Source organism: Castanea sativa, chromosome 6 (assembly GCF_040712315.1).
Source record: "Castanea sativa cultivar Marrone di Chiusa Pesio chromosome 6, ASM4071231v1".
In the NCBI taxonomy this organism is placed as follows: Eukaryota; Viridiplantae; Streptophyta; class Magnoliopsida; order Fagales; family Fagaceae; genus Castanea; species Castanea sativa.
Window position 1 is genome coordinate 9679843 of NC_134018.1, and position 16945 is coordinate 9696787.

At 34.1% G+C, this 16945-nt stretch overlaps 1 protein-coding gene and 1 long non-coding RNA gene across 2 annotated transcripts; both read right to left on the bottom strand.

The window, feature by feature from the left end:
• Positions 1–1106: 1106 nt before the first annotated feature.
• On the bottom strand, positions 1107–6524 carry LOC142640558 (5'-adenylylsulfate reductase 2, chloroplastic-like). The gene is made up of 5 exons (XM_075814704.1): positions 6370–6524; positions 3721–3867; positions 3376–3502; positions 1847–2651; positions 1107–1757 (listed from the first exon to the last, which is right to left on the bottom strand). Exons 1-5 carry the CDS (start codon positions 6437–6439, stop codon positions 1527–1529), a joined length of 1380 nt encoding a protein of 459 aa, XP_075670819.1. The 5' UTR covers positions 6440–6524; the 3' UTR covers positions 1107–1526.
• A 4843-nt stretch (positions 6525–11367) lies between these two features.
• Positions 11368–12851, bottom strand: LOC142637970 (uncharacterized). The gene is made up of 3 exons (XR_012844940.1): positions 12679–12851; positions 12367–12590; positions 11368–11812 (listed from the first exon to the last, which is right to left on the bottom strand). It is a non-coding gene; the product is annotated as an uncharacterized LOC142637970 (long non-coding RNA).
• Positions 12852–16945: the final 4094 nt, after the last annotated feature.

The following is a 16945-nucleotide window of genomic DNA, read 5'->3' on the forward strand; positions in this document are numbered from 1 at the left end:
GTAATATCAATTATAAATAAGTTATGAGATTTGACTATCATGATAATCTTTTTAAGAGAATGAAAAATTCAAATAATTAATTTGAAATTAAAAAAGTTTAGTTGTATCAAAAAAATAAAAATAAAACACAATATAACAAAATTTTGAATAATATAGACCACTTTAAAAAAGTATAATATCAATCAAATACACCCAATTTTTTTATAAAAAAAAAAAAAAGAAGGCACCAAAAGTAGTGGGATGATATATTTATAAAGATAGAGAGATGGAAAATACTTTTAGAAATAGTTCAACTTTGAAGGAGAACAAATTATCTTCATAAATTTTAGAGAATAAATTATACATTATACCACATTACGAAAGAATATATATTTTCACGCATTGCACGAGTCTACAACTAATTGAATTAAATGAAAAGCTTAAAAAAGAGGGAAGCTCAAAGGATTTAAGGGAAGAGAATGTGCTAGTTTGATACAACTTTTTTATTATTATTAATTTTATAATTCGAAGGGAGGAATTTGAATCTTAAATATCTCCGTTGGAAATATAGACAAATTGAGGGAGTGTTTGGTAATGTTTGAACAATAGTTTTCGTTGTTTAAACAACATAACACATATTCCACAACACTTTTTCACTAACACATATTTCACAACACTTAAATAATGTTACTAAAACAACATTACCAAACACCTGAGTTACAAGACTGACTATTTTACAGTTTTTTGAAAATTGAAAAGTATTTTTAAAAAACTTTTGTGAGAATAGTTGTTAATTGCTGAACCGCGGATGATCTGAGATTTTCATTAACCGTCAAGTTTCGGCCCACACAGGTCCCCTTAGGCCTGAAGAACCTGAGTTTAGTATAGGGGGTTAAATGATGAAAGCCCATTCGGAGGATCTGAGGGATGTTTATTATTTACACATTGCTATTAGTTGACAACAAGAGATGAGATTTGGATCAGACAATATTATCCGGGGCCTTGACCAACCCCAAAGTAGTGCGTGTTCCTGGCTCCACTAAAATACTTTTGAAGCTACCACTCATTTGCACAAGTTTGAAGCCATGAACTACATCCAGGTAGCTTTAGAAAGCATGACAGCCTCATGGCCTATAAACCTTTCAATCACATTTACTAACTGCTTGAGGTAAACTACAAGTACAACTAGTAGGCAGGAAATGAAAATACAATTTAAGCTCAATTCACACTGCTGCAAGTTAGAGCTGTGATCTTTTATTCCGAAAACCATGAAGAGATCGACGAGAGGATCGATCTTACATCATTTCTACTCTACAAAATTATGGATTGCATCAAATCTCAGGATGATTTTCACTGAGTTGAAGGAACCACCACCACCAACACAAGAGAAAAGAATTATGTGTACCTTAGATACACAACTTCTAACACTGGTGCATTTCCACTGATGCCCATGGTAGTAAGCATCCTAGCAACTCCTATATAATACATTTTCTATTTGAGCATCCAAATTACTCAATTCTTGCTAGCAGGGTACCAATTTATCATCATCATTGTAGAGCATTTATGAAAGCCATTAATGAATCAACATCTCTATTCTCTGAGGGATACTTGATGGGGCTTGCCACATGTCTGGGGAAAAAGAGTATTGTGGGAAAGCTTCCTAGCTGCAGCTCTTGCTGAGCATATGCCTTCTGCTCACCATCAGCCCTGAACTTTCCCACCTTCACCCCACTCCATGCCAACTTCTCTGCCAATTCAACATAGGATTCTTCCATAGCCTGCTCAAAAGCCAAGGAAAATTGTTAGGCATGCCATAAAGTCCTGCATTCCAAATAATAATGGTTAGAGCCTCAAATAATATTCTCACCTGGCAGAAGCGGCACCATGGTGCATAAAGCACAACGAGCCAGGGTTCTCTTCGGTTCTCCAGTCTGGCCAAGTTCTCTATCCCAGATCTACTCAAGGTAACCACATTCTGGCTGTTGAAGATGTCAATGACTGTGTCACTCTCATTTGTGTGTTTTCCATTGCCATTTAGTTGAGCCACCTCTTCTTGTTTGATGTTCCCTTTGTGAAGGCCACACTCCTTAGCCTTGGAATCCTCCCACCACCACCTTCCCTCCCTCTCATGCTGCCCAGGTAGGACTGACCTTGTGCATGGCTCACATCCAATTGAGATATATCCCTGTGAGTGCAAAGAATTAACAGGTACATTCATGGCTTGAAGGAAGTTCCATATGTCCCGACCTTCGACATTGGCCACAGGATTCCACTTCGTCAAGCTACCGACTCCACCGTCCATTCCTTCAAAAGATGGGTCTACCTGGACAACAGGAATTTCAGCCCTTGTTCCCGGTGATTGATCTTTTCTTTGCCCAGTGATCCAGGCTCGGAGACCTTTAAGTGCCCGCCTTAACGGCCTAACCTTCCTGACCCTACAGCACTCTTGGTGTCCATCTTCGTAAAAGGAGAAGAGACCCTTACTCCTCACCAGAGCTTGAACTTCAACAGCATCAGGGAACATGTACTCAATTTGAATACCATAGTGCTTCTCAATGGTGTCAAAGAACTGATATGTCTCTGGGTTTAGCCTCCCAGTATCTAGGCTAAACACCCTGAAGGGCCGACCAGTTAGCTTGGCGTACTCAATCAAGGCCACATCTTCAGCTCCACTGTGCAAACCAAAAGTAATTAAAATTTAGATCCTGGCCTTCAAGTGCATAAGTCTGACAATGTTGTAACTTGTAATCAAGCCAAAATGGTTGAAATTCCCATAAGTAAGCAGGTGACATATATTTAGAAGCACACTTCCATTTGTTTGAAAATTATAAACAGATGTCGATACTGGTTGCATGCTAAGAACCTTTAAAAACTAATTTCTTGTGGGATTGGTTATTACAGTGACAGAGTGATTTCTAATAATTGGAACTTCATGTACTAAATATATATCTCAAGTACCAAATATACATCCACTTAAAAATAAAATCATTTGGCTTTTCTGAAAAAATAGTTGCTTGAACAAAAACCTATGGAATTAAATTGTCGATTTCACTTCTTATCTTATTTTCTTGTTGCAATTTAACGGGCTACTAATTCAGAAGTAAGATACTCAGGTTCCTTGACAACATAATTTCCTTTTCCAGGTTACCATAGATCTTTCAAAGAAAGCAATTAAAAAGGAAGGCAGAAGTAGAGATCTATCACTAGAACAAAATGGATGAGAAATTTTGATTTCAGTTGAACTCCAAAATGCCAACAACTTTTCTAATTTCATAAAGTTATCACTGAAGCATTAGTCTGTGCCAATGAACAGTGAATTATTATGGAGAACTATGTTTTTCTCTGCTAAAAGTTTTAACTAAACAAAATTGAGGGAGAAGATAAAAATAGAGTTACCTGAATGCAATTGCAATGTCATTGCCATATTTTTCGAGGGCCTTGTCCATAATTTCAAGAGGGGAAGCCTGTTCCATCTCCTTTGCTAATTTCTCATAATCTTTTGTCTCTATTCTATCTTCAACTTCTGCAAATTCCCAATAAACATGGTGCAAACTTTAGAGTCACTACACTTTCAGATAATATTAACAAATAAAGAATGTAAAAGAAAAACCCTGTGTAATAAAATGGAAAGACATGTTCTCCACTATTTTTCTTCCATTTCAGAGTCAATTCACAATCATAGTATCACTAATGTGCTAGTATCTGTATTAGAACAGGTACAGTATGAATAGACAAATGTACCTGGAGCAACAAGAGTTGCTGCAAGAGGAACAACCGAGTCGCTTCTTTTCTGTTCCGCACAAATTGGTTTTGCTAAGAATTTCCGGCTGTAAGAATCCCTAGGCACTGAGCATTGATCCAACAGACGAACTGAATGGATCCATGGAGCTGTTGGAATCAAAATAATAACAAACTTAGAGAGCCAAAAAAAAAAAACAACAACAACGATAACAAGAGAACTAGGTTTGAAACTAAGTAATATCTGTCTTTTTGCCAAAAAGACAAGATGTATTGAATTCATAATTTGTTAGATACTTATCCTTACAAGATCATACAAAAAAGATAACTTAGAATTCTTATTTTATTTTACTTTTGTAAGTCACACACGCACCTCTACCTTGTTCTTACAAAGGAGGTGGCATTTGATCTAGAACACATTGATTCAAGATAGCTCAATATTCAATAAAATTAACTTGATTATTCTTTGGGAAATCATAAGTCAGTGTTCTAATTCTAAAAACAAAACAGCTGGAACCAAAGCATGACTGTTCATGAAACTGTTATTTTACTACAACCAACTGGTAATTGATACTTATAATAATAGGAGTAAAGAACTAGCAATAATTCTGGATGACACTTTTGCAACTTTAATTCCACATTTACAATCATGAAGATGACGACCACACCCACACCCACACAAAAATGGACATGATAAATTGATAAGCACTTATAACTTTAATATCTATTGTTTTGCTCTCTCAATACTGAACAATAATTTTACTCACAAGTAGGCTCTTTTGTTTTCTGGGTAGGCCAAGTGAATTATTAAGAGTCAACTTAAGTTATTATCAGAATTAAAAAAGCTATATTGGGTTTTTCAATAATAACTAGTACTGTTATTGTTTTCTTTCTTTCTTCTTCTTTTTAATTTTTTTTCCCCTAGTGGCACGTCCACTATTATTTTTTTGTCTCATCATAATTTTTGTCCTACGCCTTTCACAAGTTGTCAATATTATACACTAAAATTTCTAATGGGTTCTTTTTTATTTTTTATTTATTATTATTAGTTCCACCTCCACTGTTAAAACTATCTTTCTCGTTATTTTATTCTCTTTATTTTATTCTGGTTAAACATTATTTTATTCTCACTACCTATAATAACTATCATTTATTAGCAATACACAAACAAGTTAAAGTGCGTAAAATTGTGCACCAAAAAAAAAAAAAAAAATTCTTTATTATTAATATTTATTATTTTTTTATAATCAAAAAACAAAAACAAAAAAATATTTATTATTTTTTGAACATGTACCTAAACGTAGTACAAACTTGTGCATTAGCCAATGGCATTTTCGAAATTACCGAAAAGACTACAATTCTTTTCAGTCAACGAGTTAACTCAATTCACTGAGTTTCCTATTTGAGTTAAAATAAAAACAGGAAAAAAAAAAAAAAAGAAACACCCATAAACAAAAACAAATAATTATTGTATAAAAATCACAAAATTCTCAAGTTCGTGATTTCCCAGATTGTTCAATACCAAGAACCTCAAAGATTCAACATGAACAACTTTTTACCTTTTATAAAAAATTTAACATCAATAAAATTGAAAAAAAAAATAAAAATTGAGCAAACACCTTTGGGCTCGTGCGAAGTGAAGCAGAGAGAGCCATCAGAGAGATTTGAAGCTGAGTCACTCTCTCTCTCTGAATTTTACGTGTGTGTGAGAGTGAGAGGGAGAGCTAAAACCAGTTACAACTTATTGTTTTATTAAAAAAAAAAAAAAAAACTTGTCAAAAAATTAAAAACAAAAAACAAAAAAGCCTAATACAAGGCAAAACCAAGTTCCCAATACTAAATAAATTCTAGCAATCCTTATCGCAAAGCAATCTTAACCGCTAAAGATGCAATATATTTCATAGTCTTTTCAAATCTGTCTAAAGTAGCAAGTTATGGATTGTGATTGATTAGAACATTTGACTTTCACTTCCATTATTTTTTTCATCACCAATGTCCAATCGCATCTTCCTAGCTAATCAAATTTTGTGAAATAAACTTTGTAAATATAGAATTACTCCATGTTATTTGTCTTCCATATTTGCTTATTGCCATATAAAAAACCTAACAATTTCCAATAAAATTTAATAATTATATCGACACACCCAATTTCACAATATCTTAATCGTGAGTCTTGTTTACATGGATCAACCCCGTTTAATAGACCACGTTAGCATGATGTGAAATTGGCTGCAGTATTACTGACAAAAATTTTAGATAGTAAGCGGTAACCACCCCGCTATGCCACGTGTCACATTAGCCAAAAAATGTGATGTTCATTTATAGCCGATGGCATTTTCGTTTTCGAAATTAACATTTTACTGAAACGGCTTCAATTATTTTCACCCACCGAGTTAACTCAATTCACTGAGTTTTCTATTTTGAGTTAATCAAATAAAACAAAGAAAAAAATAAATATACATATAAACAAACCAAAACAAAAATAAAAAGAAAAAAATATTAAAATAGTAAAAATTCCCAGGTTAGTTGTTGACTGTTTGCCTAGGTTGTTCAATAACAAGAACCTCAAGAATTCAATAAGAACAAAACAAAAACAATGTTTTTTTTTTTTTTTAAACATTAAAATTTAAAAAGAAAGAGAAGAGCATTAACCTTTGAGCTCGTGCGAAGTGAAAGAACCACGAAGGAAAGAAGAAGATGGAGAGGAAGCTGAGAGAGCCATTGGAGAGATTAGAAGCTGCGAGAGAAATAGAGAGAGAGGCTCTCTGTGAATTTTATAGTGTAATTTGAGTGAGAGAGACAGTTTTGTGTTTTGTGGTATTCTTTTCTTGCAAAATAAATAAAGGCCTATTCGTTGTGGTTCATTGAACCTGGACGCTATTCCGTCGAGGAAATGGCCTTTTTTTTTAATTCCACGTGGAGCTTTCCTAGTGGAAGATGTCCTTGTCAAGTGGGACCTCTTTTTCCATCACTAAAATTGTCTTTTTTTCTAGTTCTATCCTTTTTTTTTTTTTTTTTTTACTTTGCCCCCTCTACAACTTGGTTTTATAAAAAGACTAATGGTCAAATGGTCGGTTTTTCATGACGATTTTGATGATGTAATGTGGTGATAGGAATCATATTATGAATCTAGCTTTTAAATTTATTAATTTTGTTTAAATAATGATAGGAATGTTTTTTTTTTTTGTGTATTGATTCAAATAAATTATTTGCCTTAGGATGAGTTAAATTAGTTTAGATTTTATTGAGTTATAATATGTTTTATTGATAAATTTTAAAAAGTTTGATTTTTTTGATAATTAGATTGTCAGGGAGGAAGAATTTGAATCGTAAACATCTTTATTAGAAGTACTAAAAAAATATTAATTGAGTTACATTACTCTTAGTTAGAAATGTATAGTTTATCTTTCTCTTATTGACATTAGAAAGCTATGGTTTATCTTTCTCTGGTTAGTAATGCATTATAAACCCGATTTAAAACACTAATATTACTATTTTCGTATATGTTCTAATAAGTATATTACTGTTTACTCAAAAAAAAAAAATAGGGATGTTTATCCCACAATAGTTGTGTGTGTCTAGTGTCCGCTATTTATAACTCCAGTCTATAACTACAAAGGTTAGACCATTTTGTAGTTGTACTCTGGTTAGTAATGTATTATAAATCCGGTTTAAAACACTAATATTAGTATATTACTATTTTCATGTATATTCTAATAAGTATTACTGTTTACTAAAAAAAAAAGTTTATGTATAACAATGAATAAAAATAGTTATGATTTCCAAAGTTATAAGTTGTTAACAAAATTCACTTATTTCCACATTTGGGGTCTTTCTCTGGTAGGGGGCCTTAGCCCTAGGGCCGACACTACTCTTTGGGCATAATGTTGCCTCACTCAACAACTTAATAATAATTATCATGATAGTTATTTTTTGTTGTAACACTTCAATATTAAATAATTTAAATGAATAAAAAAATTGGTAATTTAAATGTATTAATATGAGAGTTAATATAGAGAAAGGAATTAGTCGTATATGAAATCCCACAATGATAAAAAGATAAACTCCTTTATTATCAATAAGTGTGGTGATATATATTGGAGTGGAAATTAGGTTAAATACATGCTGGAAATTTGGTTAAATACATGCACAGGAGGAGGTGTCCTGATTACTCCTTATCTAATTTATTGAAACATGCAACTACAACTCATCAAGATAATGTTCAATAATTAATCTTGAAACTCGCACTAAATCAAATTAAATGAACCAAATTAATCAGATTAACTTGTGTGATCAGATTCTTGATGCACTTGAGCCGATAAATAGACTCATTCAAAATCTACAATAGCAACACCATCACGCAATACTACAAAGCATTCTAATACACAAAAAATAGAAAGGTTCTTGGCAAAAAAAAAAACTTTTTCCCTTGTAGAGCCTTTAGGCGTGTTTGTTTGGAGGTGAAATAGGGTGGATGGAAAATTTTGAAGATAAAATGGGAAGAAAATTTTTTTTAGAGTGTATTTAGTTGGGTGGGAAGGAAGAAAAATAAATGGTGGAACTTAGATGTTTTCTTCTTCGGTCCACCAAAAGTTTCCGACCCCAAAATGGGGAGAGGACTAAAAGGAGGAAGCTCATGAAATGAACTTCCAAAAATACCCCTCATGTTGGATTTCACCTCTAATGTGTTGGCTTCTTTTTTCTCTCTGATTTTTTCTCTCTGTCAACGTGTTGGCTTCTTCTTTTTTTTCTTTGATTTTTCTTACTCTGTTAACGTGTTGGTTTCTTTTTCTTTTCTTTTTTTCTTTGATTTTTTCTTTCTCTATTATTGTGTTGGCTCTTTTTTATTTTAGAAAACACTTTTGGGTTAAATTCTTACGCTTTTTTTTTTTTTACTTTAATGAAGTGTCCATTTATACACAATTTTTTTTAAAAGTATAATGTGTTACTTTTTCTTTTATTTAATAGAGACATGATAGTAAATTTATACAAATTTTATTTTCAACCAAAAAAAAAAAAAATTCATCCCTCCACTTTTCCACCTTCCCAGCAAACACAAATGAGGAAAACTAAAAAAATTTATATCCTTCCACTTTTCCATCCTCCAACCAAACGGACTCTTAGGCTTCAACATCTTGTATAGAGGTAGCTTCAATTCGATCCACTATGGTCGGATTGAAAAAAATCCAACCTATCCCATCATAGGGGTCCAACCCAACTTACCTGGATTAGGTTGGACCCATAGGTTAGACCTTTTTTTTTTTTTTAATTGAGCATTAGAACAACATCAATGCAAATCTAAGCAAAGCATCAAACAAACACAAATTTTTTGACTAATTTTTTAAGGTTAGCAGGATATCATATAGTTCAATTCCAGCTCAGTTGATAAACAAAAGAATAAATGATAAAATTATATAATATATTTTTTAAAATATATATTAAATATAGATTGGTCAAGTCGAGTTAAGTGAATTTGTGAAACTACTGACCCGCATTCAACCCAACCTACCATAAAAATATTATATATAAAAAAAAATGACAATCTAATCCAATCCACCAACTCCTAAAAACCAACCCAACCCAACCCAACCTAACCTGGCAAATTGGGTTGGATCAAGTTGGTTTTTGCAGATCAACGAGTTAATAGCATACCCCTACATATAACATTAGTTGGGCTATTGTATATATTCTATGGGAGACAAGTCAAAGAATTTCTACACCAATTACAAAACTTAGTTAACTAAAAGCTTGGATCTTCTTAAAGAGAGCGAACACTTCTGTCCAATTTGTGTTGTGTAATTGTGTAATTTCTTCCAAACAAATATTATTCATTATTTTTAATTCAGTTTCTCTTGTACTATTTATATTTTTCTTGTATTTACACCTACACTTTGAAGCGTAACTACCCCTTGGCCGTACCTTTTGCCATAAGTTTACTATCTTGGAGGCTTCCCATACTGCTAGCACATCCAAGGCCTCTGCATGTCAACTGCTTGGCAATCGACACACTAAGATGACGCCAAGTACCCACTCATATTCACATGCAAACCCATCTATCAGCCATAGCACTTGCCAACCGACACAGCTTTAGCCAATGTACACCGAGTGGATCAAGGTCTTGGCCCATGTCATTGCCACTTCCCAAATCTAGCCAAACAGCCCCACAGCCTAGTACCACTCATATGCAGCCCAACCTTGCTTTTGCTAAAACTCGCTCCCCACTTGCACCAACATGCATGTATGCCTACACGCTCAGCAACCAAATTAATTAGTCATGGCTCATCACTGCACATGCCTCTCACTACACATAGTTTGCCAAGCCATGTCCGTGGTACATCATACTTAATTTCAAGGCTACTCTCATGCATGCTACCTACTAAGCACACTCATGGAAGCATGCACCAAAAGGGGGCAACACAATCTGTTGTTGCCACTTAACCCATGACATGCCTCTTCTATGACCATGATTTGTGTGATTAACATGAATGTATGGTGTGACGGTATGGGTTAGAATTACGTGATTAAATGATTAAATTTAGCATTTATCAGTAGCTTGAACTTTTTGGAGAATTGGTAATTTAACATAATATTATAGCAAGAAATCTTAAGTTTGGTCACTTTATCTTACATTTGAAATCCGACATCTTGAGTTTCACCTATTTAAAATCCCACATAAGTGTTAGAATTATATGGTAAAATTATTAAATTTACTATTTTTCAATAGTTTAAACTTTTAAGAGAATCGGTAATTTAATAGCATGCAATGCAACCAAGCATCTTGATGATAAGGGTGTAACAACAAGTGACCATTAGATTGGTATGTAACCTCATTGTATCAAGAGGTTCTAGGTAAATTAAAATGTAATTAATATACACCCCCAAACAAGTATATTTCTTTCTCTATAAATTCAAACCTTCTTTCATGTATACCTTCTTTCTCCTACAAACAGAAGTTATTACGTTATGAATCATTTCCCGTGAAGTTATATTTGATACATTATTTCACGGATATTGACTCTTTAAGTCTCACCATTATCTGTCTTTCATAGTTGATAAATATAAAGAATCATATCACGTTCTTTATCTCCTGCTCTTAACATTAGAAAATTGAGTAGCTTTTGGTTTTTCCGCCTTAACCACTAATGATGATGAGAAGCCATTAGAATGAAAGCTCTCCCACAAACGTATGTGGTAAGCCCTCTTTTTCCCAAGGATTTTCTAATGTATATTCTTTTAAAAAATGTGACAAAAAGTGATGTTGTGTAATGGTGATATATTCTAGCTAGCAAAATGATATTGTTTTGGACTCTTCAACTTGTGTTTAAGTTGTTCTCCAAATTATGTTAAAGCTCCAATAGCAGCCGTAGAAAATGAAATATTGTGGGCTGTGTCCTGTGTGTCATCATCATAAATTTGTTGTCTTTATTAGGCCTTATGGTAGAGAATTTACACGATATGAGACGATGGCCTCCTTTTTCTATCGTTTGTGACAGCCGCCCACTCCCAAAAGAATAAATAGAAGAAACCAAATAGAGAAACTAATTAGGAATAAAGCCCTTTTTATTTTGTTTTTAGGAGTAAAAATATGACTAGTACAAAACTAATGGAACAATTATTTATACAATTATTTTTAAGTTCTCTTTTCCACAAATTTAACAATTTCTTGTAAGTACCTCAAATTTTTAGTTGTAAGAGATGGACCATACATGATAATGCACAAAATTGTCAGTGAGTTGATTGTTAGCACGCACATCAATTAGGGTACTTGAAGAACAAGAGAACAAAGAACTTACAAAGAGCACCAGTGGGGTGCTAGCCAAAAACCCTCCAAGGTTAAGTCAATAATAAAAAAATCTACAATAAATCAAAAATGTGAGAGTTAGGAAATTTCACGTATCTTAAGGATGAGAAGACTTAATGCTCTTATAGTGGTGTAGAGCTACTCAAGATCCCTTAAATGTAGTATCTTTCCTTGTAGAGAAGATTTGGAGTTAAGGCCTTGTGATCTTAGAGCTTTACTTCTCATATTGGGAGGATACGAATATGTAGTAAGGTCTTTGTATGCAGCGTGCAAGTTCTTTCCATGTAAGGTAACCTGAGTGGAGAACATGCAAATCATTTTGGAACTAAGAGCATGTCTAGTAGACTATAACGATAATTATATACAAATAGGAATAGGTATGATAAGGAATAAAAGATGTTGTAATGTAATACTTATTACTATTCATTTGTTTTGTGACAACATAATAATAGAACCTTGAAGACAATAAAATGCAAGCATTTTAAATCAAACATAAGATATATTTTAAGAAATATTTTACTCATATAATTATATTTCCTAAAAAATAATATTTTTTAAATTTGAAAAAGAGATTTGTTATTTTTTATGATTTTTTATTTTCATAAATGATATGTGCATATGAAAAGTTTGTTTATTTAGAAATATATTGATTTTAAAAATTAATACATCTACTAAGGAATAACTATTACAATCCTTGTAGAAATGAATAGTTATTCCTCATTTTAAAAAATAGTTATTCACATGGAATGACTATTCCATGCAAATAAAAACATAACAAAACTACTAAATAATTAAACCATAGGAATAACTATTACATTACAATGTTTATTACAATCTATCAAACATACTCTAAGTATATTCAAACGTTGATATGCAAGTTAACCCATCAGGAGTTCCTAGGCTCAACAACGGAGGTATGGGTGACATAGTGTGACCGTTGGACCCAAAGGAGGTGCTCATCCTGACGGGTCTCAAGGAGACTGAAAGTGATGCTCGTCCCGATGGGTCTCAAGGAGATTGAAGGTGACGTCTATCTCGACGGGCCTCCAGGAGACTGAAGGTGACTGCTAACCTGACAGGTAGAAAAATAGTTAGAAAATTTTCTTGGTCGTAATATATATCCCTTACCAATATATAATGAATGAATGGTAAGGCAGTACTTCATATAAGTATGATTGCGATACAAGATTCAAGATTCATCAGATGAAGGTCCTATTTGCTTCAGAAGATTAATCTTTCACGAAAAGTTATGAACCATTTAGTCATCAAATGATAAACCAATATGATGACCCCAAATTGTCAAACCATAGCCATGCATCAAAGTGGGGCGAACCTAAGTTCTTTGAAGTTTATATTAAGATCTTGACTGTTTCAAGTTACATAGAATTTGGTCAAAAAAAGCCAATTAAACATTAGATAATGTTTGTTGTTAACAATATAGTATAGGAAAATTCGGCATGAAAATATTGACAATGATATGAAATCCAATCTTTTTTCAAGTGTATCGTTCACCAGAAAACTTTGATGACAAACAAACATGGCTATTTGAAGGCCAAAAATTAAGATAACCAAGGTTTAAGAAAAAAACAAAAAATATTGACCTCAATCCCATTAGTGCTGTGGTCTATATTCAAAGAGGGCTGCGGAGAAAAGTAGTTGCTAAAATATGTTCTTATCATATATCACGTTGTATGGTCTAGAAAAATAATAATAACATGGGTCCAATTAAAGGATGTCCTTAAGAGTATTTATTAAATTTATAATTTTAGGAAAATATTGATAACATTTTAATGAGAAATACAAAAAATTGTCAAAAAATCAAAACTTTTTCTTCTTTTTTCATAAAAAGTTTTTTAAAATAGTTCCTAAATCAATGCAATTAGAGCATCCGTTAACTTTTCTTATAATAAAAAGAAATAAAAATTAGAACAATCATTTACATGGTTCAGCATTACACACAAAAAGTCTCAAACTATTGTATCTTTACTATTCAAAACTATGTGTTACAATAAACCTATTGTAAAGTATATACAATTTTAGCCTGTTAGGCTTAGTATAGTAACCTTAAAAATCTAGATAGTTTATGGTCTTATAAAACCATGGTAAACTATGGTTATCTACCAATCATGGTCTATTATTAATGATACGATTCTAATATATTTTAAGGTAAACTAGTAAAATCCACCAATCTCTTTTTTGAGGTTTTATAAAATAACTCTCGTCCATATATTGCATGAAATTACACTTTTTCTTGAGGTTTGTAACTTTGTATAAATGCAACATATATATAGGTTTTCATTAATGAATTTTTTTTTATTTTATAAACTCCTAATAATATTTATACATACCTAATGTGTGTCATTAATTCTCAAATATTACGAGTGTCATACTGTGAGTAAGAATAATTTTTAAAGATAAATATTATATTAGTAAAATTACAATTTGAGAAGACATGGACTTAATTATTGCATTTTGTTGAGGCTCATTTTTTTGAAAAAGCCCACCAGTAGGAAGAAGCCCAACAATATGGGCAAGAAGAGAGTTAGCAGATTGATAGGAATGAACCATTAACGACAGGAATAACGAATCATAGGCCCATAAAATAAATAAATGGGTCTTGAAAAAAAGCAAAGGAGCCCAAAGGAGGAAATAGTAAAACCCATGGGTATTATGTAATAAAGAAAAGTAAGAACGAGTCACAGCAAGCCCGATGTAATGAAGTAAGAAAAAAAGGGGTTGATGAAAAGCCCATGAGCCCCAAGGGTGAAGGATAAAGTAATTGGGTCAGGGAAACCCAAAAGAGTTAGCAAGATGCCCATAGAAATGCAGAATTAGAAAATTGGCCGAGGATGCCCAAGGAAAGCAAATAGGCCAAGGATGCTCAAGGAGAAAGAAATGGGACAAAAGAGTCACAAGCAATATAATGGATTGGGAAAGCAATGTAACATGAATGACCATACGGAGTCATTGAAAGAAGGCTGGGTAGCAAGCCCAAAGAGGCCCAGCAAACACGGGTCCAATAATACCATGGCAAGAATAGCAGAATGGTGTGGCAGGAGCAGCAACAAGACTACGAGTAAGGCAAGAAATGGACTAAAAGGAGAAGCCCAAGCAAGGCCCAGCCCTTGGAAAGAAACATACCAATAAAGAATGAAAGACCAGACGATTCAAGCCATAAGAGGTCAAGGGTGGGCGGCAGAATGCACGGACGAGCCCCAGACCACGGCAAACACATGAGCAACAGACAAGTTTGGACATACACAAGAAGTGGAGCACGCGCAAGACCCAGGCCCTACCAGCTTGTACTCAGCCAATACAGGAGTGGTGGCTCATGGGCCAGAGGTAAGAGAGGGTATGGTCTGGTGGTGGGGAGAAGGAGAAGCCTATTCTGGGGTTCCTACTCAAGCTCTTTTGGAGGAAATATCCTGCTAAGATGACATATCACCCAAAAGAGGGAGGATGAGCTGGACCCACTAGGTGCATGCCATGAGGGATAGGAAGGGAGAACACCCACATCTTGGTAGATGAGAAGGCCATAGTGAGCAACAAACAAATTAACCTTCTTTGTCTGGTAATGGGGAGCACCACAGCCAGCACAGGCAAGTGGTGGTGGCTGGGGCACTAACAAACCAATGGTGGTCGGCAAGGACACCTAGACCTGACAAAGGTTGTTAAGGGGTAAAATGGTAAAGAAACAGTCGTGGCAGACAATATATAAAGAGCCTTTGTCTTGCACAGTAATGGAGGAGAAAACGGTAGCAGTCACCACGAGAGTGATCACCATCACGCTGCACAAGAGAAGCACTAAAAGAAAAGAGAGAAAACAAAAAACAGAGAGTTACGGAGAATTGAAATAGTAAAACAGGAGAAGGAAACAGAGAATTAAAAAGAAAAAGAGCAAGGGAGATTAGAATGGCAAGCATGCACCAATGGGTTTTCTCCTTCTCTCCCTCTTAAAGCCTACCCTCTGCTAAGGAATACTCTTGGGCACAAGCCATTCAGGTCCATTCCCTCAAAGTGTATAATTTCCACGGCAGGATGCTCCTGCGGGGTCACCCACATTGAGGAAATGGTTCCCTTCTTAACTACAGCCCTGTAACTAAGCTAAATATGACAAACTAGTCATATTCTTCTTTAACTTTACTGATTATTGTTATATCTTCTCCTCTAGTCTTTATTATTACTCTTACAACTCGTTCCCTTCTTTTATTAAAAGATTGTTTATTTAGTTTGCCTAACAATAACAAATCTCAGTCATCATTGTTTTGTTGCACCCATTTCACTACAACTTTCTTCTACGGCAGTGTCGCCTGCCATGGGCACGTGACAATAGTTTCGGCAAACGGAGGCATAATTTGTGCGTAAGCTAGACCAAAGTGAGTTGCAGTTGGGCCGATCCTAACCCTCTTATCCAGAATACTCAAGCCTAGTGCGGCAAGAGGCAGTCCAGCCCAGAAACACAAAAAGGCCCACCACACATTTCTAAAAACCTCAAGGGAAGAGTATCATCTATATACAAATGTTTGGGGGAGTGTCATTTCAATAAATTTCAATGAAGGGTGACAAGATTTACCCAAGTGATTGAGCTGTAAGTTTATTACAATCTTATGCTTTGTTTGTTTCGACATTAATATTTTTTTGAAAAATGAATCATTTTCCAAAAATAAATTTCTATAAAATTATTTTATTTTCCTATATTTAGTAGCGACCTTAAAATAAGTTGAAAAATTATCTTAACTTTCTTTATTTAGTTTCATATGAGATATAGTTGTTTTGTTTATTTAGTTTTGTGTGAGATAGAGTTATTTTTCAAGAAAAAATTTAGGCAAAAATGCAAAACTCACCCTCTAACTTTCAGCTTTTGTCATTTCAATCCTCTAACTTTCAACTTTGTCATTTCAATCCTCTAAGTTTCAATTTTTGTCAATGTAGTCTTCTGTTAGATTTCAGTCATCTTTTTCCATTAAGTTATCAAAACTACACCGTTTTGACTTTTTTTTTAAAAAATAATAATTTTCATAGTTAAAAGAAAACTAAAAAAAAACTGTAAAAAAAGAAGAAGAAAGAAACATGGCGGAAATGGCGAACGCAAATCCAGAGGGAATCGACGGAGTTCAGATGAGTTGGAATGTGTGGCCACGAACGAAGGTTGAAGCGAGCAAGTGCGTAATCCCACTCGCTGCCTCCATTTCTCCAATCCGCCCTTACCCTGACATCCCCACGATCCGCTTCGTTGCAAAACCTGTGTCTCTGTTCTCAACCCTTACGCTTGCGTCGTCTTCGCCGCCAATATCTAGATCTGCCCCTGCTGTTACTAGCGCAACCATTTCCCTCCTCACTATTCCATGATCTCCGATACCAATCTCCCCGACGAAGTCTACGCTCAACACACCACCGATCAATGCACTCTCCCCGGTTTTCGTTCTC

Bases quoted from the DNA above. Each gene is read 5' to 3' on its own strand.
- LOC142640558 (XM_075814704.1), bottom strand. From the start codon at position 6,439: ATGGCTCTCTCAGCTTCCTCTCCATCTTCTTCTTTCCTTCGTGGTTCT. The intron at 3,503-3,720 runs GTACATTTGTCT...GGGAATTTGCAG, and splicing joins AGCAACTCTTGTTGCTCCAG to AAGTTGAAGATAGAATAGAG. The intron at 2,652-3,375 runs GTAACTCTATTT...TGGTTTGCACAG, and splicing joins GACATTGCAATTGCATTCAG to TGGAGCTGAAGATGTGGCCT.